The 26,760-nt window shown below is 49.4% G+C and overlaps 1 protein-coding gene across 1 annotated transcript in view; it reads left to right on the forward strand.

The window, feature by feature from the left end:
- The window catches only part of LOC149337326 (uncharacterized), a 67,546-nt gene extending 42,259 nt beyond the window's left edge, over positions 1 to 25,287 (forward strand). Inside the window, exons 7-8 of the mRNA XM_089554860.1 lie at positions 9,323 to 9,514; positions 25,108 to 25,287. Coding sequence (XP_089410986.1) covers positions 9,323 to 9,514; positions 25,108 to 25,287 — 372 coding nt within the window. The remainder of the gene's footprint in view (positions 1 to 9,322; positions 9,515 to 25,107) is intronic.
- The last annotated feature ends 1,473 nt before the right edge of the window (positions 25,288 to 26,760 follow it).

Here is a 26,760-nt window from a genome sequence, read left to right on the forward strand (position 1 = left end):
TGATTGTCCACTCTCTCTCGCAACCGGCCCAACGGTCGACACGAGAGAGACATCACCGCACTGCCGCGGGGACATTCTCCTGCAGCGGCGTGCTAGCGGCGCGCATTACTCGAGTCGCTTCGTGCGCGCAGCGGAGCCTTGCTCCTCGCGCGCCCCCGGGACGGGGTGACGATTGAGTGTGTGTGTACTGCTGGAGGACGACGTGAATAAACGTCTCCTTTGTGAGATTGGAGGCCTATTTCTTTGCGGCGAATCGCTCTCCTCCCAGCGGAGGTTGAGTGCACCGCATCGGTGTCCCAGTGTGTGTGTGGTGACGGCTGATCGGGGCCCTTGGCTCGCGCGAAGCTCGAACCCGCGGTGGGTGGTGGCCTCTGTCCACTTAGGAACCCACACCATTCAGACTGCCCGTGTAGCAGCGCTCGATCGGTTTTGAGTCGATAGACTATCGGTTCGAGGGCCTTCAAAACGTCCGTGTGACCGGGGTATCATTCTCCAAAAGTTCTAAACCCTTTTCACATGTTTTGACCCCGTTCCCTCTCAAAATTTCAAGTCCGATATCTCCCCATCAATTCTACCAGCCGCGCTCTTTTCCAGGTAGCGCGCTGCCCCCCCCCCCCCCCCCGCGAGGCGCTTTTGTTTATTTTTGATTTCACTCACTTTCTCGAAGCTCTTTTGCCTCGCGCGCAGCAAAGCTCTCCACCGTCCTTGCATCCTCCCCCGGTCTCCCTTTGTCCACCTTTCAGCTGGAGTCGTTTTCTCCCCACCACAAAACCTGTTTAAAGGATAATGACTCTCCCCCATCCAGCCAACCCCCTCTCCCCCACCATTGTCTCCCTTGCCACTCGTCTCGGAACAGCGCGATGCATCACCATGACACATCCCTGACTCAACGGGTATTGCCTTGGCTGGCACGGCGGCGCCCAAACACGCAACCAGCGCGACGAAAAAGCAAGCACACTCGAGCTGGCACCGTTCATAGTCTGTACAGGCGAAAAGCCATATCTCATATGTTAGGAGAGCACCGACGCGGTTCGTACCCTGGCCTGCAAGGTCTTATTTGCGAGTGCTAAAATTCTTTTATCTTGATGTGCGTCTGGAAGTTAATGTGGTTTGGGGGGTAGATTTTTCTTTGACTACATGCGGCTTTGTTTTTCCGGCAGGAAAAGAGAACAAGCCAAAACCCACGAGGACGACTTCTGCGTACCTACTCTCATTGCGAAATGTCTGGCTTGACGTCGTGCGGAGTGCAAATTTGCCTGAATACTAAGAACTCCATATCTTGTCTTTGGCGAGATGAATTCACAAAACATTCACTACTTTGTCTAACAGCGGGTCTGAATTCATGTGACATGAGATCGCATGCATTCGGGAATACGTTTGTCGTTTACCGCTTATGCACGACAGGAATCAGAACCGCTGAATTAATTTTCCACTGCAGACCAGTCGGTAAGAATAAGTGCAATACTTCCGTACTGTTACTTTTTGGGTTCCACACTTGCAAGCGCAATAGAATATCCGCAATTTCTAGTTAAAGCGTTTCTCAAGTTGTCTCTCAATGAAGAAAGGGCATTACTCTGGACTATCAGACAAGCGTTCTTGAGTGGGTTTCAAGTCGCATTTTCGAATCCCATATAGTATGCATGAGAAGCGACTACGGTAAACTGTTAAAATTAAAAAAACAAAAACAAATGTTCCTCGAGGTTCATGCGTTCAGCGTGTTCCGAAAAAAATCGCAAGCTGTATTTTTTACCCTATTCGAAAAGAAAACTGATCAAAAATGTTGTTCTCACAACATTTGAAAACCAAACAAGAACACTCGTCTAATAGTCCACAGTAATGTCCTTTTCTCATTGAGAGCCGACTTGGGCAGAGGCTTAAACCAAAAATTGCTGATTTTCTATTGCGACTGCAATTGTAGAAGGCGAAAAGAAACAGCACTGAAGTATTACACATATTCTTACCGACTGGTCTACAGTGGCAAATTAATTAAGCGCTTCTGATTCCTGTCGCACACAAGAGTGGGAAAATTCTGGCTAACCTAGGTCATGATAGCCATGATTTTGTGATGTCACAGCCAGTAATGGGAAACCGATGGACAACCAGGGTCATCATTGGATGCGGCAGTGAGTGGTGCAGCCAATATCAGGTACTCATTGGGAACTCTGGGCCTACTTCGGGCCATGCTTTGCCAACGGTATTTTAATATTGGCCCGCTGTCATGTGCTAACTGGTTTGGGCCCTCTTTTCGTTTACTCCCCAGGGTGGCTGATGGCAGCACAAGGCATCCTGCGTGCGCTATAAGCGTGATCCTTGTAACTCGATGCAATAAACGGATCTTTTTAAAGGAATAATTTGGCACCATCATTTATGAATATTTGCTGGTAAAATGGTACATCCACAGTAGCCGTCATTGGCGAGTGGGTTATATTGCATGTGCCAATTTTCAAAAGCAGTAGACCAGTGCTCGAAAGCTGGATACCATTATTGGAAAGCTGGATACCAAGGTTTGAAAGTTAGATGCCAGTATGAGACCTTTACTGGTCCATGCTGCAGAACGAACGCCGGGCCTGCGTTGATAGCTCTCTCGGCCAAACGTCGGCCCTAAACTGTCATGAAAGCAGGACCAATATGTCAAAGTGGTAGCGCTCGGCCCAAATGTCAGTGTAGGACCGATGTCGGGCCAATTTTGTCAAGAATTGCACAACGTTCGACCAATGGTGTTGTGCTGCCTGGGACGTTAGGTTAGATATGAAATAAATGCCTAGATACTTATATTCAAGTACTTTTTGCAGGGGAACATTATGTAATACATAATAAGATGTAGATAATACAGTTGTTAAAGGAAAAATGCAGAGATAAGAAAGTTGAAATTGCATGGGAAGGGATATGAAGTGTACAACAGCTGACATGCGCAAAGAATTAGAGCAGGTTTGTCCGTTATCGCCGCTGCTGTCTATGATTTATACGATAATTATAGCATAAAGGGTACAAGAAAGTAATGTAGGTTGTAATTTCTAGTTCTAGTTATGTCGAAAGGTCGAAGCCTAGCGGCTCCTGGCGTTAATGTGTGGTAACCACGAGTGTGTATGCGGCTAGCCAGTAAGATTTACACTATTGAATACTTGTGGGGTCAATGCAGGCTCTCTTAAGCGTTACAGTTATCATAATTATCTCGGGTTGAATGATATTCAAGGATAACACTATAACACCGATAAAATACTGACAATACAGGGACATCAGATAACCAAGGTTGCAAAATTTAAGGGCATGGGTGTATGAAGGACAAATATAGATGGAAAATTATGAACAGGTATTAGGGAGAAAGGGGCAAGAGATACCACGATAATGAAACAAGGAGCATTATGAGCGTACCACAGGCATCAAGTATTGAGAGGCATTTAAAAAGGAATTATGGTGACAAGGTTTACTCTCTGGGCTGTATTTATATGCATGAGAGACGACGTTTGGTTTGGGCTAGGAACATAATCGGAAACCTGTCGGCAGCTTAAAACTAAGTGCCGACGGCAAAAGCGCAAATCAGGCACCACTGGGACACCTGTGCAGGGCATGGTTTTAAGAGCTGGAAGCACAAGATAAGGTTTTATGAGTTGAATTTGAAGAAAAAGCGTGCAATCACAAAAAAAAGCAGGACATTAAAATTTATTACGGAGTATCCAGAAAACCAGCACGGAGAATTTAAGACCTTTAAAAAACAGGTCAGAAGTACGCAGTAAAAGAACATCATTAAATGATCGGAAGAAAAGCATTATGTGCGTTCTATCACAGCTCAAGATGAAGTGTGTGTCGCTTTGGGTCGGTACACCCCCATAGTCCAAATAAAACTGTCTCGTGTCGATCATGGAAGCACAATCTTCCCAATTTTCGCACGCACATAAAGATACCAAAATTCACTGCTAATTTTATGAATAAATGAACGGAATAAGCTACCGTCTAATATCGCCGTTTTGACCGACATCATTACAAGCAACATTGCCAGTTTTTTTAGGCGCTTTGTAATCTGACTGTGCGGGTCTACGTTGTACTGTACAGATCTTCTATTTCTCGTTTTGGTGCAATCACTCTGTCTTTAACCCGGGGATTCTGCAGCATTTTTTTTGTTATTTAGTTCTTGAGTTGCCTTTATCAGTTCCTTAAGGCCATGCTCCGTTCTATTTAAGCGTATAGTGTTCGTTCTCTTAGGCTATCATGCACTATGTACACCTTTTGCCAAAAGTAACCGAGCAACAGGTTTTTGCTTCTCAACCGCATTACGCAGCCTTTACGGAATCCCCAAGGACCGAAGGTTGTTGGAACGTGAGGACGAAGATTAACCTTACTTTAGACAAAATCAGAGCTCAAGCGCTGCCATAAGTGCTTCGCTACGCGGCTAAGGAACAAACCACCTGTGCCCGGTTACTTTTGGCAAACACTGTACATCTTCTTAAAACTATTCCCTTGGCATCACTGTTTCTCTGTTCTTTATAACCGTTGTAATATTTATTTAGAATATTGTCGGTTTGCCTATTTGTCTTATATATATGATAGCTTAATTGTCAAATCGCTTTATACTCTGGCATATCCCGACAACAGCATCTCCCATCCGGTTCGTTGTTGTCATCATATTTTGCTTTCATGTTGTCCTCCCCCCGCCCCTTATTGTAACGTCCTGCTGGGTCTTTCAGTATTTCAGATAAGTAAAGTATGCCGCCGGCTCACTGACATTATAAACCCCAGGGCTTCAGCGATAATGACTGTGCCTATATCACATCCACGTGGATACTGCCACATTATAATTAATTATTATTGGGGGCACCAGCGCAAATGACGGGGACGAAGTAAGTGGGGACACAGGACGAGCGCTTACTTAGAGCAACAAAGATTTTTGTCATGCTCGGTGGGTGCTGTGTATATGATTTCTCTATCCTGCGGATGGATATATTGTTGAGACGCAAGGTAGCAGATCCCACCGCTGCCACCAGTTGTTGGGACTCGAGGTAGCGTGTCCGGTTGTGGCGTCTCCAAGGGGGCTCGTCCGGGATGAAGGAAACTTCGAAGTTGGAGATTACAAAAACAAGCAGATTTAATGGTAAGAAACTAAGACACTTATTTACAAAAAGAAGAACAAGGAATCAAAATTTAAGAGTTCATAGCGTCGAGCGTCTGGATGAGCCTGATACCCAAGGCTCAGAGCCACTGGATGAACCTATTACCGTAGGTCCAGAGCCACACTGGATGAACCTATTACCGAAGGTCCAGAGCGTTCGTGCCCACTTTGGTCGCAGGTTATATAGCCCAAGACTCCGCCCCTGCACCAGGCGACATTCCACCGCGACACAAAAGATCGGCACCAGCACCATTGTCGAAGACCTGTTGAGCCTCCTCACTAGGCGGTAACTCATCGTGGCACAAAAGATCGCCACCACACGCCACTGCCAACTAAGACACCTGCTTAGAGCCCGCACGTGGGAACTGGCGAGTCCGCATTCCTAAGTCCGCAGTCCGCATTCCTATGGCATTGGGTCGTGTTGACGTCACAGCCGCAGCTGCGCAGGCTTCCTCTGATTCGTTCCGGGTTTTTTTTCAAGAAGAGGGACACCCTTTCTTCTCCTGTCGTCGGTTGCTTCTCGAAGGGAGGTCGTTTTCGCCGAGCCGAGTGTGGGAAGAGCCTCGTCGGCCACTTCCCAGAAAGTCACCCTTTTTCGTGAGGTCATCGTGGGGTCAAGTAGAAGTCAAACGACCCGTCAAAATTGCCGCTACGTTGAATCTCCCTCCGTTTCATCTCAGGTCTCAAGATGGGTCGTAACAGCTACCTCCCCCGCCAGACGAGTCTCGGCGAGTAGCAGTCATCGCTGCTGCACGAAGAGACGACTTGCAGAAGCATGCCAGAAGTATGCCAGAAGCCTTCTGCCGCTCGCAACGTGGTCTTTTATTACGCCGGCCAAATTCTTTGAGGCGTCTCTGAAACCTCAACCACATGCGCAAGCAAGCACTCAACTTTCCTCCGAGCAAACCAGTTCCAAAAGAGGGTGCTATAATCCGGTTAGTATAGTCGTTGTAGAAAAGCTCACACTGAAAACCCCCAAGACCTACGCAAGCTGAGAAAAACCGAACCTGCTACTGTACACCCTCACTTTCAAAAACGCACGAAAAAACTTATAGTAGCAATTTTGGTTCATAAAGAGCATTCCGGACCGCTTAGAAAGAACAGCTAAGCGCGTCCGCATTTTCATGCAATGTACCCTTTTTGCACGTACTCTTTAAAATCAAACATCTTTAAAAGCAGCAAACTGATCGAAAATCATCAAGTTTACAAAAACCACTACCACTAAAACTGAACTGTGTTTGCCTTCATCCCTGTCCCGGTTTTTTTTTTTTTTTACAGTGAGTCAATGTAACCAAAAAAAAATGGCAAACACTTATTCCCCGAATTGGACATTCTTTAGCCGCGCCCTGCGCGGTCGTGGTCGGATGTCCGGTCTACAAGCAGGTGCTTCAAGAAAACTGCGAAGTTGATTGGTTCCGCCTCCGCTCGACCTACTGTGGAAAGGGTGCCTCCACCATTTCTTTGTCCCTGCCTGCAGCGACCCCCTCCGACTCACGCGCTCTCTGTGGCGCCCTTTTGTGTGGCTGTCGCGCCCTATTCTTCGTAGCGCAAAGCCTGCGTCTCGTGTCCAACGACTATGCCGTCTGTCCCTCTTTCGGCCCGCCAGGGCAGTCCCCTGGGCTTTGTTCGGGCCCATCCGCGTTCGGGAAAATTTCACTGATTTTCCTTTTCGGTCATTAGCTTTCGTGGTGCCGTCCCTTGTTGATCTGCCGGCCCTTGCATCAGCATGAACACCTGCCCTGGCACTTCTCAACCGCTTGTCGCGTTTGCGATGTTTCTTTAATGGACAATGGTGCTTTCGGCCTGCAAGGGCAGTCACCTTGGCTTTCATCGGGCCCAGCCGCCTTCGGGAAAATGACACTGTTGGTTTTCCCTTTTCTTTCACAGTTCTCGCGGTGCTGTCCCGAGTTAATTTGCCGGCCCTCGCACTAGCATCTACACCTGCCCTAGTATTTTTCAAACGCTTGTCGCGTTCGCGATGTTTCTTGTGTAGCGACGCTACTTGCGCTTTATTCTGAGTGCCAGGCAACGGACTAACTGACGAATCGTCCACTCCTGTGGTTTCGTCTGAGCACCCAAGCTCATTTTCCTGCTGTCTTTCTATCGGGGCAGCCTCCTCCTCATTCCGGGCAACAGAAACAATCTCGTCTGTACGGCACTTTTTCGGGAACGTTGCGCTCTTCCCTGGCGCTTCACGGCTGCCGTCGGGCGATTCCCGTTCACTCTTTGTGTCGCTTAGTACAGCCTCAACTTTCTGACCGCTAGTGCTCGCCAGCTGCACCAGCGGTGTCCCTTGTCTGGTTCTGTCATCGCGTGCACACCGAACCTCACTGCATTCTTTCTGGCGCGGGACCTCAGTCTTATCTGCCAACGCGCTATCTGTCTCAGGCTTAACAGTAAGCGCGTCACACCTTTCGTTTTCCTCGCGAAGCTTTCGCCTTTCTTGTTCTTTATCCACATGGAGGCTTTTCTGCGGAATAGTTTCACACCTCTCGCCTGCCTCCTTGTTGAGAAGAGGTACCACTTGCTTGGGACAACCGCCCGACCTCTTGCTCAACTCCATTTCTAACTTACTGAGCTCAGTCCTTAGCTTCAGTAGTTTTGCTTCCCTCTCACGTTCGCGCTGACGCCATTTTTCCTCTCTCTCTCGCTCTTCCTTTTTTTGTTCGATGAGACTCCACTCTTCAATGAGCTCCTCATCATCTGCCCCCAAATCAGTAATGGCCTGAATTATCATGGGTTTTCGTGCCAAACCCCTTGTCTCAATCCCCAATTCCTCACACAACAGCAACAGGTCCGACTCCTGCAGCTTCTGTAGGTCCATGATAGTTCTGAGTCTGAGCTATTTCCAAAACAACTATGCAAAAATACCAAACCTGTAAGATTTAAGCACAGGTGTCTACCAGTTCTAAATTTTAACCCTCTCTTAGAACCTGGTCCACATCAAAGGAAAAGCCAAGCACTCACCCACACACGTGATCATGTCCAAGACAGCTGCACTCTCGCTGGCCGGCCGTTGTTGTCGCTTGTGGCTTCAGATTCTCATCGCTGATCCACAGTTGTTGGGTCTTCGTATCTCACCAGTCTCTTCGGATCCCAAGGCTTCGGATCCCACCGCTGCCACCAGTTGTTGTGACGCAAGGTAGCAGGTCCCACCGCTGCCACCAGTTGTCGAGACGCAAGGTAGCAGATCCCACCGCTGCCACCAGTTGTTGGGACTCGAGGTAGCGTGTCCGGTTGTGGCGTCTCCAAGGGGGCTCGTCCGGGATGAAGGAAACTTCGAAGTTGGAGATTACAAAAACAAGCAGATTTAATGGTAAGAAACTAAGACACTTATTTACAAAAAGAAGAACAAGGAATCAAAATTTAAGAGTTCATAGCGTCGAGCGTCTGGATGAGCCTGATACCCAAGGCTCAGAGCCACTGGATGAACCTATTACCGTAGGTCCAGAGCCACACTGGATGAACCTATTACCGAAGGTCCAGAGCGTTCGTGCCCACTTTGGTCGCAGGTTATATAGCCCAAGACTCCGCCCCTGCACCAGGCGACATTCCACCGCGACACAAAAGATCGGCACCAGCACCATTGTCGAAGACCTGTTGAGCCTCCTCACTAGGCGGTAACTCATCGTGGCACAAAAGATCGCCACCACACGCCACTGCCAACTAAGACACCTGCTTAGAGCCCGCACGTGGGAACTGGCGAGTCCGCATTCCTAAGTCCGCAGTCCGCATTCCTATGGCATTGGGTCGTGTTGACGTCACAGCCGCAGCTGCGCAGGCTTCCTCTGATTCGTTCCGGGTTTTTTTTCAAGAAGAGGGACACCCTTTCTTCTCCTGTCGTCGGTTGCTTCTCGAAGGGAGGTCGTTTTCGCCGAGCCGAGTGTGGGAAGAGCCTCGTCGGCCACTTCCCAGAAAGTCACCCTTTTTCGTGAGGTCATCGCGGGGTCAGGTAGAAGTCAAACGACCCGTCAAAATTGCCGCTACGTTGAATCTCCCTCCGTTTCATCTCAGGTCTCAAGATGGGTCGTAACAATATACATTGGCAAGACGGCGGTGTATTACACACTTCGGAAAGAAAATCTGGATTTGATTCAATTAAGTGCTCAGAATTAGAGGACTATTGCCGAGATCGGAAATCTTCCTTTTTTTGTTACACCTTAGTGGTATTTTACAGCAACAACTTGTCTGATACATTCTATCCTGGCGTCACCGCAGCTCGGCGCGGACCAGTTCCTCACCAAGCAGAAGAAACTTGGGGCGCCAGCTGTGCCTCTGAGTCGCTTCTACGACCCAGTGCAAGGCAAGATGAAGCTGAGCTACGATGCGGTGTGCACTGTGCCTCCCTTCGTCGCAACATCGGAGTGCATCGTAGCAGCGACCGGAGGAGGAAGCAGCGACGGATACGAAGTGAGTTTCCGGAATACCGACAAACCCCGAGAAAAAGCGTTTGCACTGATCTCGCTGAACGGGAACGGCGCCCGTTGGCGGCCGCGTCGATAGAAACTAGCTCCTCCGAGACTGCGGAGGAAGCGGCAATAGCCTTAGCTATAGCGAACACACGTATATTAAGCGACTCCAAAACAGCCATTCCCAATTTCTCGAGGGGCCGTATCACATCTACCTCACTCCGCATCGTTCAAAACACCCCCCTTCCGATTAGAGAAGTTGAATTGATCTGGGTCCCGGCCCACTCGTCTATTCCGGGGAACGAGGCGGCTCGCGCGCAAGCCCGAGGTTTCGTCGACCGGTCAGTGAGCGCGCCCTCCGACCCGAATTTCACGATGGACGGGTTGATCTCATTTCATGACATCACCCATCACTTTAGGCTGGAGAGGCGCGTATCCCCCTCCCCACAAATCGTTAAAAAAAGCGCAGGAAGTTACCTGGCGCCGACTGCAAACACGCTCTCTTTTGAATCCGGCGATGCTTGCCCTAATGTAACCTGGCCAATACGACCCAAACTGCCATAAATGTTGTGAAAGGGCCACATACGACCACATTCTGTGGAACTGCCAAATGATCCGCCTCCGGCGCAGTTGATACAGCTCCGTTCTCCCGAGCGGTGGGAGGCCGCGCTGGTCACCTCGGACCCCTAGACTCAAGCACGGGAGATCGAGCGGGCCAATGAGGTCGCCGCCAGCCATGGGCTAGCGGCAATCCAGTACGTGTCTCATGCAACCTGCTCTCGACGCAATAAATGTTTTCCAATACAATCCATGTAGTAAACAAGATTTTCTCCTCCAACACTGCATACGCTGTACAGACGTATTTTACAAATCGTTTATGCAGTGTGTTCCCTCGGCACGATGATTGACCTCCACTGTTGCCACCGTTTATTAGCCATTCTTACAAAAACATAACTGCACTATACACCTGTGTGTAGTGGAGCCAAAAATTGGTAGAACGTGACAAGCACTACAAGTCGCCACGTTGATCAAGCGCTGCAGTGAATTTGGGCGCTGTACCCAATAGTCGAAGCCGCGCTAGGCGTGCCCCACTTTTTTCTGCAAGAAAGGCAGTGTTCACTGACGGCAGTACGCTTCGCAAATGCCGTTTTTTTTTTCATCCGTGCTCAAGGAGCATTGCAAGATGGAAAACTTGAATGATTAATGTCCTCCTGCACACCACCTGATCTTGTCACCTGGGTCTGTGCACCTATGTGGACACAGACTGTTGTGAAACGAAACAACGTCCCTTTGAATAGGCGGTACTTTAACTCCTTGTGTTCTGTGATTGTCCACCACACCCACAGGATTAAGCCAACCTGGATGACAGAGGAGCGCCCATGTACTCTCATTCAGGAGAATCTATTTGCATTTCACGTGTCCATGCAATCTGGGCGCAGCACGAACTAGTTTGCAATTTATTTTTACAGTGCTGAAATGCATGCCAGACCCGTCGTTCACTGCCGTTTTAAATGCCCTTGAAATGTATGCTATTCCACTACGTGTTTTTCAACGTCAACCGTCTGAATCAGTATGGGGAACACCGAAAACACATTCGAGCCCTAAAGTTCCCTCTGTATGTAAACGCGTTTCTCACTGCAGGCGCCTTCCGAATATCCGTGATTGACAAGTAAAAATTTGCTGCAAGCTCAGAAGCTTTAACGATCTGCGGACGAAGTGCAGTTTTTTTTTTTGGCAGTAGGAAAATTTGCCTGCATAACACGGGCCCTCCAGAGGGCATAAATTCCAAACAGAAAAAGAACTACTCCTGGTTATTCATTTTCGTTCGCTTCATTCTCTGCCGTCTCAGTTTCAGAGTTCATCAGTAGGACACAGCCTCAGCGTCTCCCACCGTCTTTTGCACTTGTTTAACACAAGAGCTGATATACACCCACCAAAAAGAGTTAGCTCTCATCGACTACAACGCACTAAGTACGAGGAATCAAAGTCGGCAGATTGTGAATAACGCTCTCAGTACTAGAGCTTCACTCATAACTCGCGTCTGCTAGGAAAAAAAAAGCAGTGAAGGTGAAAGGTGGCACTGTTATATGACAATGTGCTTTTATTGCTAGTGGAATTCACTGCGGAGTGGAAGTACACATCATTAAAAATCTTCAACTAATGTTTTTTTAACAAAAGTGAGTGACGGCACCGCCAGTTTACCATGATGACTGCGAGTCGGAACTCAGACCCACTTTACATACTTTCGTTGGAGCACGGTGATCTCTCCGGGTAAAGGAGCGCATTGCAACAATGAACAAGCATGGCAGGCGTGGCAGTGAGCCTGGTGGGCCGAAGAGATTACCGGAGATAAGGTGCCTGTAGCTGGAACCGGACGACGAAAGGGCATGGCAGCGGTCTTTATTCTGCAATAGACGTGTAGCGAAACCGATGTAAAGAAGGATGGCCTCCCAGGTCTTGTGTTCGGCATCGACATACATGGCAAGCATATCGGCGATGGTTTTGTTCAGGCGCTCGGTCAGTCCGTTGGTCTGCGGATGGTGTGCAGTTGTCCTGCGGTGGCTGGTTTTGCTCTAACGCAGAATGGCTTGCGTCAGTTCAGCCATGAATATTGTTCCTCTGTCCGTGATGAGCACATCGGGAGCGCCGTGTCGCAGAAGAATGCACTCCTTGAAAAAGTTATCGACTTCTGCTGCTGATCCGTTCGGTAGGGCTTTTGCCTTGGCATAGCAGGTCAGGTAGTCAGTCACTATATTGACCCGCTTATTTCCAGTCGTTGACTTTGGGAAAAGGCCAAGCAAGTCCATGCCGATCTGCTGAAAGTGCCTTGAGGGGGCTTCAGTGGGGTTCAAAAATCGTGCTGGTCGGGTTGGAGGGATCTTTCGTCGCTGACAATCTCGGCAGGTTTTCACATAGTGTGCAACATCGCAGGCAGTCGGGGCCAGTAATACCTGTCTTGAATGCGGACGAGGGTTCGAGAAAACCCGAGATGTCCAGCTGTCGGCTCGTCGTGTGAAGCCTGAAGAACTTCGCGCAGGTTTCCAGTCACAACAAGAAGGTAGGCTGTATTGTTCACCGCAAAGTTCTTCTTCACGAGGACATAATTCTGTACACAGAACGAAGACAATCCTCGCTTGAAGGAGAAGGGGGTGCAGAATCCTTGGCTACCAAGTACTCGATGAGGCGTTTTGGGTCAGGGCTTAAGCTTCTTGGAAGCTTATGCGGAGGCTCGGGCTGACCTACAGCGGTCAAGGCCCTTCTTATATAGGCTTGCTCCACGTATGTTTGTTCTTCATGCCAAGGTAGGCGCGCTCATACACAGCATCGACTCTGCAAGCTCCTCCTCCTCATCGCGCCGGGAGCGCCTCCCCATTGGTCGCCGCTGTGACTGGCTTCGAGGAGCTTCTGATGCGGCACCGCTACCGACGGGCCAGTGAAGTGTGAGAGGACATCTCTTAGCACATGCAAAGCTATGCCCTCTCCGTACATCGAGTAGAAACGACTCCGACATTCCAAAAGGTACGGCTGACGCAATCCCTCTGGCGTCGCGCCTGCGAGCAGTGGTGGAGAGGGCAGCCACACACACAAGGCTAGTCGCTCTCCGCAGTTTCCTTCTCCTCTGTTTTACGACGCGCGCTGGCCAGATGCGTCCGCGCGGCGCTGTTTTTTTTTTAGATGCGCCGAATTTTTGACACCTGCTATCACCCGATGCCTACACAATGGAACCTGGCGCACAGCCAACGCCCATCGGGCTTTGCAGGCCCCGTGAGCCACCGACTTTCTGTGGAGAACCACAGGAAGATATAGAAGACTCGCTGGACATGTACGAACATGTGGCAGCGCCTAACACTTAGGATGACAGCGCTCAGCTTCGAAGTATTTATTTTGCATTGGTCGGCACAGCCAGAACGTGGTTTGAAAACCACGAATCTTCCGTCACTTGGGAGTATCGATACTCCCAATCTTCTCGAAAGCCTTTGAAAAAGTTCTGTATACACGGTTGTCTGATTTTATTGATAAACATGACCTTTTGTCACCTAATCAATTTGGGTTTTGTAAAAATAAATCTGCCGAGTTAGCACTACTCGAACAAAAGGAATATATACTAACACAGTTTGAAAAAAAGGCCTTTGTTATTGGTGTCTTCGTGGACTTCTCGAAGGCATTCGATTTAGTAAACCACAGTGTACTCCTGAAAAACTTGGAGCGTTGTGGTATTCGTGGACTGGCTCAAATGATCCTGAAATCATATATTTCGCATAGAAAACAGGCTGTAAGCATAGACAATGTAACACCTGAACTAAAACTTGTTACTTCTGGCGATCCCCAGGGTAGTATATTGGGACCATTACTTTTTAATATGTAACTAAATGATATCTCCAACATTAACTCCGCCGCTAAATTTATTATCTACGCTGACGACACTAGCATCTTTTTTACTGGAAATGATCTTGATCTCCTTGTTCGGGAATGCAATGACACCTTGAGTGAATTACAAAAGTGGTCCGAATCCAGATACATGCGTATAAATGAGAAGAAAACAAAAGCTGTCATATTTCGTCCTAAAAACAAAGTACTTCCTTCCCCCATCGAGATTAAATTAAACTCGCGACGTATAGACATAGTTGAACAATTTAAATGCCTTGGAGTAGTTTTTTCTTCCAGCATGTCTTGGGAACACCACACGGACCATATTGTCACGAAACTGGCTCAAATAACCGGAGTCATAAGTCGGCTCAGATACGTCATTCCAAAAACAGTAAAGTTACTCCTCTATAATTCACTTTTCTACTCCTATTTAAACTACTGCCATCTAGTGTGGGGCACAGCTACGGTTAGCTGTCTTCAGCGTATCTACATTTTTCAGAAAAAGTTTCTTCGTCATGTTTACAATGTCCCCTGGGACTCGCCAAGCAAAGATCTCTTTCTACAAAGTGGTGTGCTAAAAATACACAACTTGTATAAATATCGCTTGTGTGTCCGGTTTAAACTGGAAACACGTAGAAATGTAAACCACATACGTAAACTTGCTGAACTACGTACCCGAGATGCAAGCTACACAACAAGGTATGCGGAGAAATGGATAGTCCCGACCCCACGGTTAAACTCGGGTAGAGAACGCCTGCAGTTCACTCTTCCGTCCCTGCTAAACGCGTATATATATAATAATTTTGACCTTTTCAGTTCGTCAAACAGGTCTTTGCGTGCTTTGTATGCTAGCATGTAGGATTTTTTGTCTTGTGCTTTTTTTTTCTTCTTTCTCTTTTTTTTTCTTTGCTGCCATTACCTGTGTCTGCCGAATGTGAATATTGTGTCAATATTGTATAATGTTCTTTCGTTTTCTCTTGTACCTGCTCATTATTGTATACTTGTTATCACGCTTTGCAACTGCCTTTTGTATTAAAAGCCTTGCTGTCAAGCTGCTGCCAAGCGAAAGGGGGCTGCGGCTTAGTCAAGCTGTCTCTCAGCTTCTTCTGCGCCTCCGCTGTCTGTATCTTTACAAGGCAGAAATAAAGAATTTGAATTTGAACAACCTGCGCGACCTTAAAGAAGCAGGTAGCGTGTACGTTCATTAGCGTCGTACGGAAGGAAAAAGCAGAGGTGCTGCTGCAGCCACGAATTCAACACCCAAAAAAGGCCATGACTGCGCATGTTGAAGAAATGAAACGCCTTTTCAGGCGCTCCAACCCTAACCCGACAGAAGAAAAGAAGTTCAACTGTCTGATGCATGGCGTAAAAAAGCAACTGCTCGCTGGTCTGATCATGGATCTTTCAAAAACGGTCACCGAGCTTGTAGTTGAAGCTTCTACCATTGAAAAGACCTTTGGCGCCGGACCCGTCACTGCAACCGACCACTTCAAGCGCTGACAAAAAGCTCCACCCCCCAGAAGATGCCCCTGCAAGCGGGGATAACCTGCGAGATCTGATACGCGAAATTGTTCGCGAACAACTTCGTCGACTGCTGCCATCCGCAACACAGCAGACTCAGCAGAGTCAAGTGGCGTCGCTCACGGACATGAATAAGTACAGCATGCACTTGGCTCCCCGCCACCGTCGACACCAACGGAAGCTGAAGCCATTACCTACGCCGCCGCAATACTCCGTCCTCCACCTCGACGAGACCCCCCAAGTCCTCTTCCGCGAGCACCAGCTCTACAAGAACGACGGCCCTTAGCTCCCGCACGTCCACCTTATCAGTGACGCAACGGATCTAGGAAATGCGACGAGTGGAGGAATTCCGACAACCGCCCACTGTGTTTACTTTGTGGCCACGCCGGACATATACTTCGCCCCTGCCGGTACAGACGCATCCAGGACCGCTCCCCGCCCAGCGACCACAGGAAATCGACGACAACCTGCGAAGAGGGCAGTCGCCGAGGAGTCTGCTCCCCGTCGCCGCCCACCTCACGTTTTGCATCATCGGGCCGCAGCTACGCCGCGGCTGTCCGAGGAAGGTCCCCTACCCCGTGTAGGGGAAACCAAACAAAGCAACCTGTGGAGGTCACGTTGCTTGCCGAGGAAACGACGAATGTCCTCCAGCGACCACGCCATATGAGGACGCCGCATACAATATCCTAGGCCACGAAGCGAAACGCCTTCAAAACGACGCCGCCATTCAGAAAAGCTTCGACCACACGCCCCATCCGCGATTCACATACCCGACGAAGCCGTGACCCGACGCCGAGGACGACGTGCAGCGCCAGAGGCAGGACATCCGAATTATACGTGGTTATCGGGCCCGAAAAGTTATCGCTCTAGTTTGCACAGGAGCCGATTATTTGGTGATGAATGGACCATGTGCTGCGCCGCAGAAGAAAGTAACAAGGGCTTGGGACGGCCCACAAATTAGCACTGCACGGGGTCACCTCAATACGCCATCAGGACGATGCATAGCGCGAGCGACTGTGAACGGATATATCTATCCTGCGATATTCGTTGTGCTACGGCAATGTTCCCGCGAAGTGATGTTGGGCATGTATTTCCTTAGTGAGCATCAGACGAGCATCGACATGCGATCGAAGCTGATCGCGCTTTCCACGGACGAGGCCATCTCTTCGATGAGAACTCCAGGAACATCACGCTACACTAGGTATCATGGAGGAACAAGTGAGTGTCCCACCTCGCTCAAGCGTCATCGTCACCGTAGGAACCACAGAAGCAAGTAACACTGAAGCCATCATCGAGGGGAACATGCAATTGCTTCTCGACCGAAGTATCGGCATCAAAAGAGACGTCGCACATTTCCGCAAAGGCCAAGCCGCAGTACTAATGAGTAACATCAGCGAAGAATACCGCCCCATTAACAGAGGAACGATGATTGCTTTTTTCGGCGAGATATCCGATATACTAAACTCCTTCGGCCTCCCCGACTCATCCGCAGAAGGTTTGCCTCTCTAAGAGAACACGCACACTTTCGACATCAACCCAGCATCTCCCCGGGGCAGACAAGACCAGATCCACAATCTGCTTCGAATGCACAGCGAGTGTTTCTCGTCATCGCCGAAGGTCTGACATATGCAGATTGCCAAGCATCGCATTATAACCAACAAGCATGCCCGTCCTCTCCACCAAAGCCCCTACCGTGTGCCGCCGCGAGAACGACAAACCATCCGGAACCAAGTGGGAGAAATGATTCGCAACGTCTTTTCCAGCCTTCAAAGAGCCCCTCAGCGGCACCGGTTGGTCTAGTGCGAATGAAAGACGGCGCACTTTGATACTGCGTCGATACCGCCGCTTGAACAACATAACAAAGAAGGACGCGTAACACCATGCCCGCATCGATGACACAGTGGATCGGCTCTGCAACGCCAAGTATTTCTGATCTATAGACCTCAAAAGAGGCTACTTGCAAACTGAGGTCGATGAAAGAGATAAAGTGGCGTGCAGGGGGAGATTGGCTGCCCATTGCTCGAAGCACGCAAAGCTAGACTGAAACTATATTTCACGGACGCCTAAGGAAATTGGAATAGCAGTTGGCAAAAGACAGGGCTAATGGAGAGAGGTGGGCGACACCTTTGCCTGCAGTGGGCGTAGTCAAGCTCATGATGATCAGAGCGCTTGGTCATGCTCAGCTTATAGCCTCGCGTCGCGCCGGCATGCCGGCGACTGAAAGACGAGCCGCTAATGCAGACGGCACCGCTGTGTGCCGGAAACACGTGACTTCCGGCGCACAATTTGTCAGCTCCAGTAGCGAGAACCTCTCTCGAGCTTTCCTTCTTCCATGCCACGTTGGTAAAATACGTCAGGACAACGTTTCTTCGGCTGTATTTATATTTTATTGTTTATTTCGGCTGTTAAACGCAGAAGTGGAAGCGCTCGGTTCCAATTACAATTTGATTTATTTCGTTTTTAAACTAGCAAAGTCATTGTTTGAGCGTTGTGGCACGTCTAATTTTTTCTTCCTCGTCTGTCTGTTCGCTTCACGTTTCGTATTTTTTTTCTAGTTTTTAGAGCTTATTCAAATGTAATTCAAATGGAACAATAATAAACATTCCTGTGTGGCAGATGATTATTAGCATCATATAACAATCCCCTTCGTTCTGAAATTCGTTAAAAAATAGGTTATTTATTTTGTAAGGGGCTTTACTGGCAAAAGACGCTTGGCCGGGGCGACCAGGCGGAGCAGTAAAATCGGACGTCCAGGCTCGAACAGTCAGCGCTCTCGTCTCGCGCTAGGCATTGGCGCTCCCACTGCGGGCACTGATAGTCTTCTTCTTTACAGTCGTCCCCCCGGAGAAATAGAGCTATCTTGGCGACTTAAGGGGACGTGAATATGCATGGGTCGTAATGTGGCTTCAAGTGAGACACGTGAACTGTCTCGCGCCCACGTCGTCGGTGATCTGGCGAAGGCGTTACAGGCTCGATGATGTAGTAACCGGGGAAGTACGCTCCAGGACGCGGTAGGGCCCATGGTACTTTGGAAGCAGCTTGGAAGACAGGCTAGGTGAGGCAAGAGGAACACGGAGCAAAACTAGGGAGTTTGGCAGAAATGTGCCATTGTCATGCGTGCTGTCCAAGCGGTATTTTTGACCCCCCTGGTCGGCGGATGTGAACGCCCGAGCTAGCTGCCGGCACTCTTCGGCGTGGCGAGATGCTGCGGAAACAGTTGTGGATTCCGAAGAATCGGGCCGGTAAGGAAGAATGGTGTCAAGTGGGGACGAAGGTTCACGCACGTAGAGCAGGAAAAATGGCGAAAAACCAGTTGTACTCTGAATGGCAGTGTTGTAAGCGTACGTGACATAGGGTAGTACTGCGTCCCAGTTGGAATGGTCCGCCGCCATGTACATTTACAGCATGTCACCTAACTTAGAATTAAAGGTTCAGTCAGCCCGTTAGTCTGCGGGTGTTAAGCCGTCCTGGTGCGATGGGTAACGTTGCATTGCTCTAGAAGGCATCAAACGACTTCGGACAGGAACACACGTCCCCGGTCGCTCAGAAGTTCACGTGGGGCTCCGTGGCGAAGTATGAAGCGGTGCAGGAGAAAGGCTGCAACATCTCGCGCCGTAGCAGATCGAAGGGCAGCTGTTTCGGCGTACCGTGTGAGATGATCGACAGCGACAATCATCCAGATGTTTCCTGTAGCTGTGTAAGGAAGCGGTCCGTACAGCTCTATGCCAACCCGGTCGAAAGGCCTGGATGGGCAAGGTAGACACCGCACGGGGCCGGTCGGATGGTGGTGACTAGGCTTGCGGCGTTGACAGTGTGGGGAAGAGTGGACGAATTTGCTGCCGTAGGTGTACTTACCGCGCCAGTTGTAACGGAGGCAAAGACATGTAAAGTTTTGAAAGCACCGGCGTGAGCGGCTGCTGGGTCAGCAGGATCAGTGAAAGGCGGTGCACGCTTCGGAACGTAAGTGTCCCGGGATCACAAGGAGCCATTTTCGGCCGTCACAAATATAATTGCGGCTGTACAAGAGCCCATCGCGAATCTTGAAGTAGGCAGCTTGACGGCGCAGTGCCCGTGGGACGGAGGTGAATGAAGGGTTCGAAAGCAAGTTGAAAATAGAACCGATCCATGGGTCCTTGAGCTGCTCGGTGCCCATGGTGGTCATCGATAAGGAAGCGCAGTCGACGCGGGGAGGTCAAGCAGGTTCAGTGATCAGAGGTGAGCGTGACAAAGCGTCGGCGTCGTGATGCTTCCGGCCAGAGCGATATACCACATGAATGTCATACTCTTGAAGGCGTAAGGCCCACCTAGCGAGGCGTCCATTGGGGTTCTTCAGGGTGGACAACACACAAAATTAATGATGGTCTGTAACGACGTCGAAAGGTCGGCCGTAAAATGAAGTCGAAATTTTGTTATCGCCCAAACGATTACCAAACACTCTTTTCAGTCACAGAGTAGTTCAACTCCGACTTCGTCAGAGTGCGACTCACGTATGCAACAACATACTCAGCAAAGCCCGGTTTACGTTGCGCAAGGACGGCCCCAATACCAACGCCAGAGGCATTTGTATTGATTTCAGTGGGCGCATTGGGGTCGAAGTGGCGTAATATCTGCGGAGAGGTAAGCAGCCGGCGCAAGCTTCTGAATGCGTCGTACAGGCAGGATTCCAGCCACAGAGGTCGTTGCTGGCGCGAAGAAGCGTAGTCAGAGGCGCGATGATTGAAGCGAAATTACGGAAGAAACGCCGAAAGTAAGAGTATAGGCCGATGAAACTGCGAAGTTCCTTCATCGTAAAGGGCTTCGGGAACTCGGACACAGCACAAAGTTTTGCTGGATCGGGAAGCACACAATCCTTAGATAAGATGCGGCCTAAAATTGTGAACTGTCGGGTAGCGAAGCGACATTTCTTCAAATTTAGTTTTAGCCCAGCTTCAGTGAGACATTTCAACACCTGTCCCAGGCGTGCGAGATGAGTCTGGAAGTCCGGGACGAACACAACAATGTCATCGAGATAGCACAAAGAGGTTTTCCATTTCAGGCCTCGTAGTATAGTGTCCATCATGCGCTCAATGGTTGCGGGTCATTACATAGTCCGAACGGCATTACGGTGCATTCATACAGCCCGTCTGGCGTCACAAACGCTGTTTTGGCGCGGTCATCGTCGGCCATCCGGACTTACCAATATCCGGAGCGTAGTTCTAGAGACGAAAAGAATTCAGCGCCCTGCAGGCAGTCTAGGGCGTCATCTATTCGGGGCAGAGGATAGACGTCTTTGCGAGTGATTTTGTTGAGGCGGCGGTAGTCCACGCAAAAGCGGATAGAGCCGTGTTTCTTGGTGACAAGAACCACGGGGGAGGCCCAAGGACTGTGGGAGGATTGTATGACGCCACGTTGCAGCATGTCCTTCACCTGTTCGTCGATGACATGACGTTCGGCCGGTGACACACGGTACGGTCGTTGGCGCAACGGCAAGTGGGGGACGGTGTCGATCCGGTGGGTCACGTTCGATGAACAGGCCAAACTGTGTGTAGTAAGGTCAAAGGAGGAACGAAACTGGGCCAGCAGGGCAAGAAGCTGGGTCTTATGCGCTGTCGTAAGGGAAGCGTCGATAGAGCTGGCGAAGACGTCCACGAGAGCAGGATCAGTCGGAGCGGCGTAAGGAGTAAGTGAATCCGTTGGGAGACCACAGGACTCGTCCTCGGAGTAGTCGCAGACGACTAGAAAAGCAAATGTCTGTACAAAGCCCAGGCATTGGCCGCGATGCAAGGCAAAAGGGCGCATGAAGAGGTTTGTGACGGGCATTGCAATGCAGCCAGCTGCGACTGTAAGCACGGCGGGGGGCAGGCGATCGTTGCGAGCAAGAAAGGTGTCGGACGGGCTGAAGATGAAAGGTCCGTCGGAAGCAGAGGCGCAGGATAGAGACGAGCACAGATGAACACGGCGGTATCGCGATATCGTCGAGCATGTTGATTTCGCGCACGTTGTTCGCGTCGGGCCAATCTGATCATCGTGGAAGGGAAAAAACTCAACCTAGGCACGAGTGCAGTTAATGACGGCGTGATGTTGGGAAAGAAAGTCCCACCCTAAGATGACGTCATGAGAGAACGAGGAAGAAATGTTGAAATGAATTATGTACAGCGCGTCCTTAACAGTGACCCTTGCAGTACAGGCGGCCAACGGATTAATGAGGTGCGAATTGGCGGCTCGCAGCGAAAGTCCAAATAGCAGCGTTGTCACTTTGCGCAACATAAGGCACAGTTTCTCACTCATTACGGATACAGCAGCGCCAGTATCAACCAGGGCAAAAGCATCGGTGCCCTCTACAGAAACTTCATTGACATTGCACGGAGATAGGCGAGGTCTTGAACTCTTCGTCAAACACGCAGCTCTTGCCTCCGGAACTGCGGGGACCAGTTTTCCGTTGGGGAAGTAGGACGACGGCGCATCGGAGAAACCGAGCGACGACGGGGAGATTGGGAACGGTGGAGAACAGTCCGGGGGCCATGGGAAGTGGGGACGGTCTCAGGAGAGGAGGGAGGCTGAAAGTGCTGGGGAGGGGCGTAGGTGTAGGCGCGAGGGTCGGCGGTATCAGGAGAGGGCAGGTAGCGCCGGCGGCAGTGACGCATCACGTGACCCGGAGTGCCGCAGGCGTAGCAGATGGGAAGGTTGTCAGGCGTCCGCCAAGGGTGGAAGCGTTTGGGTGGCGGTCGAGTAGTAGGAGGGAACGGGGTCGGCCGCGGTGAAGGTCGTGACAGTACAAACGCCGCAGGGCGAGGTTGCCTGACGGCCTCGGCATACGTAAGAGGGGCAGTAACGGAAGGTGGGGGACAACCAGATGGCAGGGCCTCAAACACTTTCTCCCGTATTTCTTGAAGTATAGGCGCAAGATGACATGGTGAACTCGGAACGGACGGAAGGAGCGACGGCTGCCGAACGACCTCCTCACAAAGAAATTGCTTGAATTGCAGCAAAAGGATGCTGTCTTCGGTGCACACAAGGCCAGCGAGCGGCTCGGGCTGCGCAGAGGGTGACCGAGTGGAAACACGCAGGCGGCGGAGCTTGTCGTAGGCTTGGCACAGGTCGAATATGGCGCTGACGGAGGTGGGGTTCTCAGCCACAAGCATGTGAAATGCGTCCTCCTCGATGCACTTGAGGACATGCTTGATTTTGTCTTCCTCCCTCATCGACGCGTCGACACGCTTGCAGAGGTCGATGACGTCCTCGATATAGCTCGTGAACGTTTCGCCGGTCTGCTGGGCGCGAACGCGAAGACGCTGCTCGGCGCGAAGCTTTCGGACGGCCGGCCGAAGATGTCTGTGAAACTGGTTTTAAAGGCGGACCAGGTTGGAAATTCCACTTCGTGGTTCTTATACCAGAGGTTGGCTACTCCGGTTCGATAAAATATGACGTTGGTTAGCTTTATGGAGTCGTCCCACCGGTTATGGGCCCTCACCCTTTCGTAAGAGCAGAGCCAATCCTCGACGTCGTTGTCTTCCACACCGCTGAAGATGGTAGCATCGCGCTGGCGGACCGTACCAGGACAAACAACGGGCGTCGGTGAAGTGCCGACGGGCTGGGTCCGGGTGGTGTCAGATGGCACGGTGGTAGCGAGGGTACTTTTGCGTCGGGCCAGGATTGAACTCCGCGACCTCCACCAAGATGTAAGGGGCTTTACTGGCAAAAGTGCCAAAAGTGGCAATTGTTTTATGGTGTGAAAATAACTTACTACAACTTAATCCTACAAAAACCACTTTCATGATATTCCGCTCTCATCAAAAGCATGTCATCCCGAGCCCAGCCATTTATCTGGGACATCATATTATCACTGCCTCCGAATACGTTACATTTCTCGGCATCACGCTTGACTGTCATCTAAAATTTCATCTACACACCAAATCTATCAGTAAAAAAATTTCATTTGGAATAAGGGTGTTAATAAAAACTAAACTTTTCTTTCAACGCCATGTTCTCTTATCCCTGTACTATGCTTTCATTAACAGTCACCTTAATTATTGCCTATCATCATGGGGTAATACCTATTCATGCCATATGTCATGTATTTCTCATCTTCAAAATCAAGCGCTTCGAATTTTATCTTTCAGCCCATACACAGCCACTGCTTCACCTCTTTACTCTGACCTAAACATTCTGCCATTGAAATGCCTCCTTAATCTTAGGTTAGGTCTTCTAATCTACCGCGCTCGCAATAATAACAATCAACTTCTCTGTTTTTCCGTATCTTTCCTTTCTAATAGCAATAACACTAGATTCTCTGAACAAAATAATATGCTTCTACCAAAAGTGAACACAAATTATGGAAAACAAACTGCTTTTTTCTCCGCCATCAAAACCTGGAATTCATTACCACTAGCAATCAAATCCGCACGTTCGCAGCCCGCTTTCTACACTTTACTAAAAAAACATCTCCTATCAACCCATTCATCTTCATGCCATGCTTAAGGTTGCCTTCATCTTATTTTATGTTCCCCACTCTGACAGCAAACGGTCATATTGCTAATCTTCTGGAACCTCTTTTTTTTTTCTTTCTTTCTCCGCCTGTGTATTATATCTGCATTTATTCAATGCCCATTGTTATCTGATGTCTTTTTGTGTTCTTTCTATTGCTCTTATGTTTTGCTATTTTATGCCTTTTTTGTTAAATTATGCCCGCTAACTATTGTATAACTTATTCATTGCCGCAAATTACACTAATAGGTTTTAACTTGATTGTATACTTTTATAGCTCCTCTGCCAAACTTATGCACTTTCCTTATGTATTCCTCATGGGAGGTCCCCCAGACAGTTTTCACTTTGGGACCTCCTACTGTACTAACTTTTTTATGAAACTTACAACTCATTTGTATTTCGTTTTAATAAACCTTCAAACCTTCAAACCTTCAAGGCGCTTGGCCGGGGCGACCAGGCGGAGCAGCAAAATCGCACGTCCAGGCTCGAACAGTCAGCGCTCTCGTGTCGCGCTAGGCGTTGGCGCTCCCACTGTGGGCGCTGATCGTCTTCTTCTTTACAATTTATTTATTTATCAGATACCTACAGCGCCTTTCGGCATTACATTGGGGGGTTACAAACGCGAAAGTAAATAGCACAATGCAAAATGCAAAAACGCGTCACATACAAGTGATGAGAATAACACAAAAAGTATGCAGCATAATAACAAAAAAAAGCAGACACGCGGTCATACACTCGAAAATGGGAACGTGCGCATGTGCTTATATGCCAAGAGGGACAAGACTGTCGACCCACATGAACATGAAATTCACCCACATGAACAGTATCCAATCACCTCTTGGTCGGAGCAAACTTTTGCTCCGAAATCACTTTTTATCCTCATCACGAAAAAAATACTGGCTTATAATGGAAATAAAATCGAGGCATATTACGTATATGCTACGTAAATTAGTGTCTGGTGTGCGATCAGTAGATGAACCAATTTTATTTTTCAATGAGGGAATAAATGTCTACAGTTTTGGAAATGAAATAGTATGCGTTCCTTTGAAAACACCAAACAAGTATATTTGTGTTTAATGAGTACGGCCACAGCCGCGAACATTTCGGAGCTTTCAAGCGAATGATTCATGGTCAAGTTGGCGAGTGCGCATGGTTTAATTAACGCACAGCTGCCTTTAACCTCAAACTCTCTAAATAGCCCCTCGGTGAAAACAATTGCCGGATTCTCTTTTTCTCCGGCAGGTGGCAGCATTCGCAGGAGTCGCGGAACTGACGAAGCGCTTCGATACATCGTACGATGACGAGATGGGGAGAATGCCAGTCGTCGTGTACGACATCGAGCTGGACGACCACAAGAACGTCTGCAATTTTACTTTGAAGCCACCGCTCCTCGCAGCTATAGCAGGAACGGGAACCATCTGATTACCCGGCCTCATTTGTATCGAAAACAATGAACTCTTTACTAGTTAAGCGGCGAAGATAACGCGCATATAATAAGATAGAAAAACAATGAAGAGTAAGCGCATACTGAAATGAAACCTGAACACTTCCTTCTTATCTCCTTGATCTGCCAGCCAACGCTTCTATGGCCTGCATGGGCTAGTTGTTTTACTGCGTTGAAATTCATCCCCTAATGGTACTACAGCATTTGTTGCTCATATCGTACTCTCCTTTATATTGAGGTAAAGGACGCGCGAACAATAGTTGTGTCACGAAGTGCGCGACGGTGGGCAAAATGTTCAGGCCCATGTGGACGAGGAACTGAGAAATAACAGCGTGATATTCATGGAAGCCAATGCGCTCAAACAACAGTGAAAGATGGGCGCGGCAGCGTCCTCTCTATGACAGAGCAAGCTAATTTCGCCCGAGGTGACGTAAAAGTAGTGCCATGAGAGGGAAGGATTTTATCATGGGTTAGGGCTGAATACATGGAGCGTTTGTACGGCGGCAAGTTAGCGATTTTCGGCGGACGGCACGCACTGGACGCCCGACGTCGAGAATAGCGCCCGCCGCCGCTGATCTGGACCCGCCAGATATTGACGCGCAGCGTCCGGTGAGATCGGTAGCCACGGTGGAAGAATATACTGTTTCTTCCACCGTGTCGGTAGCGGCGGCTGAAGCGACCCGCTAGCAGCGCAGAAAGCCCGCTCTTCCGGTTTGGCCGCCTCTGCCTGCCGCCGCCAACATGGCCGCCATGGCCGACGAGCTACGCAGTGATTTTGACACAGAAATGTTATTGTCGTGAAAATAAACGCATCATCAGACATCAGATGTCGCTTTTTTTTTTTTTGAGAATACGGCCGAATCTTGGATCGGGATGCCTGCTTTTCCTTCCTGAAGCGAATGGGTCGAAGAAAACTGCCGCCCATGGCGTCCGCGGCTGAGCCAGCGTCGAAAGGTACGGGACGGCATGCAAAATTCTTGTAGATACATATGCACGCGCGCTAAAATTCGTAAAATGGTGTCGAAGTGAAGACTTTCGTGACTCTAACAGAAGGGTCACAGTCGCTGCTCTCACAGACGACGTTGCTCAGTGCTGTTTGAGACTTGTGGATCTCATTTGCTTTCGCGCCGAGGGGTACGCGGCGGCGCTCCGCCGCTTCTACGCTCCGTGTATCTACAGCCGGGTGTCGCTCCGCAACGACGTTTTCTGCCGCGCGATTAACGTCGAAAAAAACGTCGCACGTATTTTTTCAGTGCTGGCAATTCCCCCACCTTAGGTCATGCGTCTCGTACTTGGCGCTTCTCGCAAACGCCGGCCTTTTTGGGCTCTCTTTCGAATGAGTATCTGCCATTAATGTGAGAAGTGTATATTTTTAAAAGAAACAAACGTAGGTTCTCCATAGTTAAAAATTGTTGCACTGGAGTACCGACTATTTAACGCGAAACTGTCAG

This window comes from Amblyomma mixtum, chromosome 7 (genome assembly GCF_055824585.1).
Source record: "Amblyomma mixtum isolate Tamu chromosome 7, ASM5582458v1, whole genome shotgun sequence".
Taxonomy (NCBI): domain Eukaryota; kingdom Metazoa; phylum Arthropoda; class Arachnida; order Ixodida; family Ixodidae; genus Amblyomma; species Amblyomma mixtum.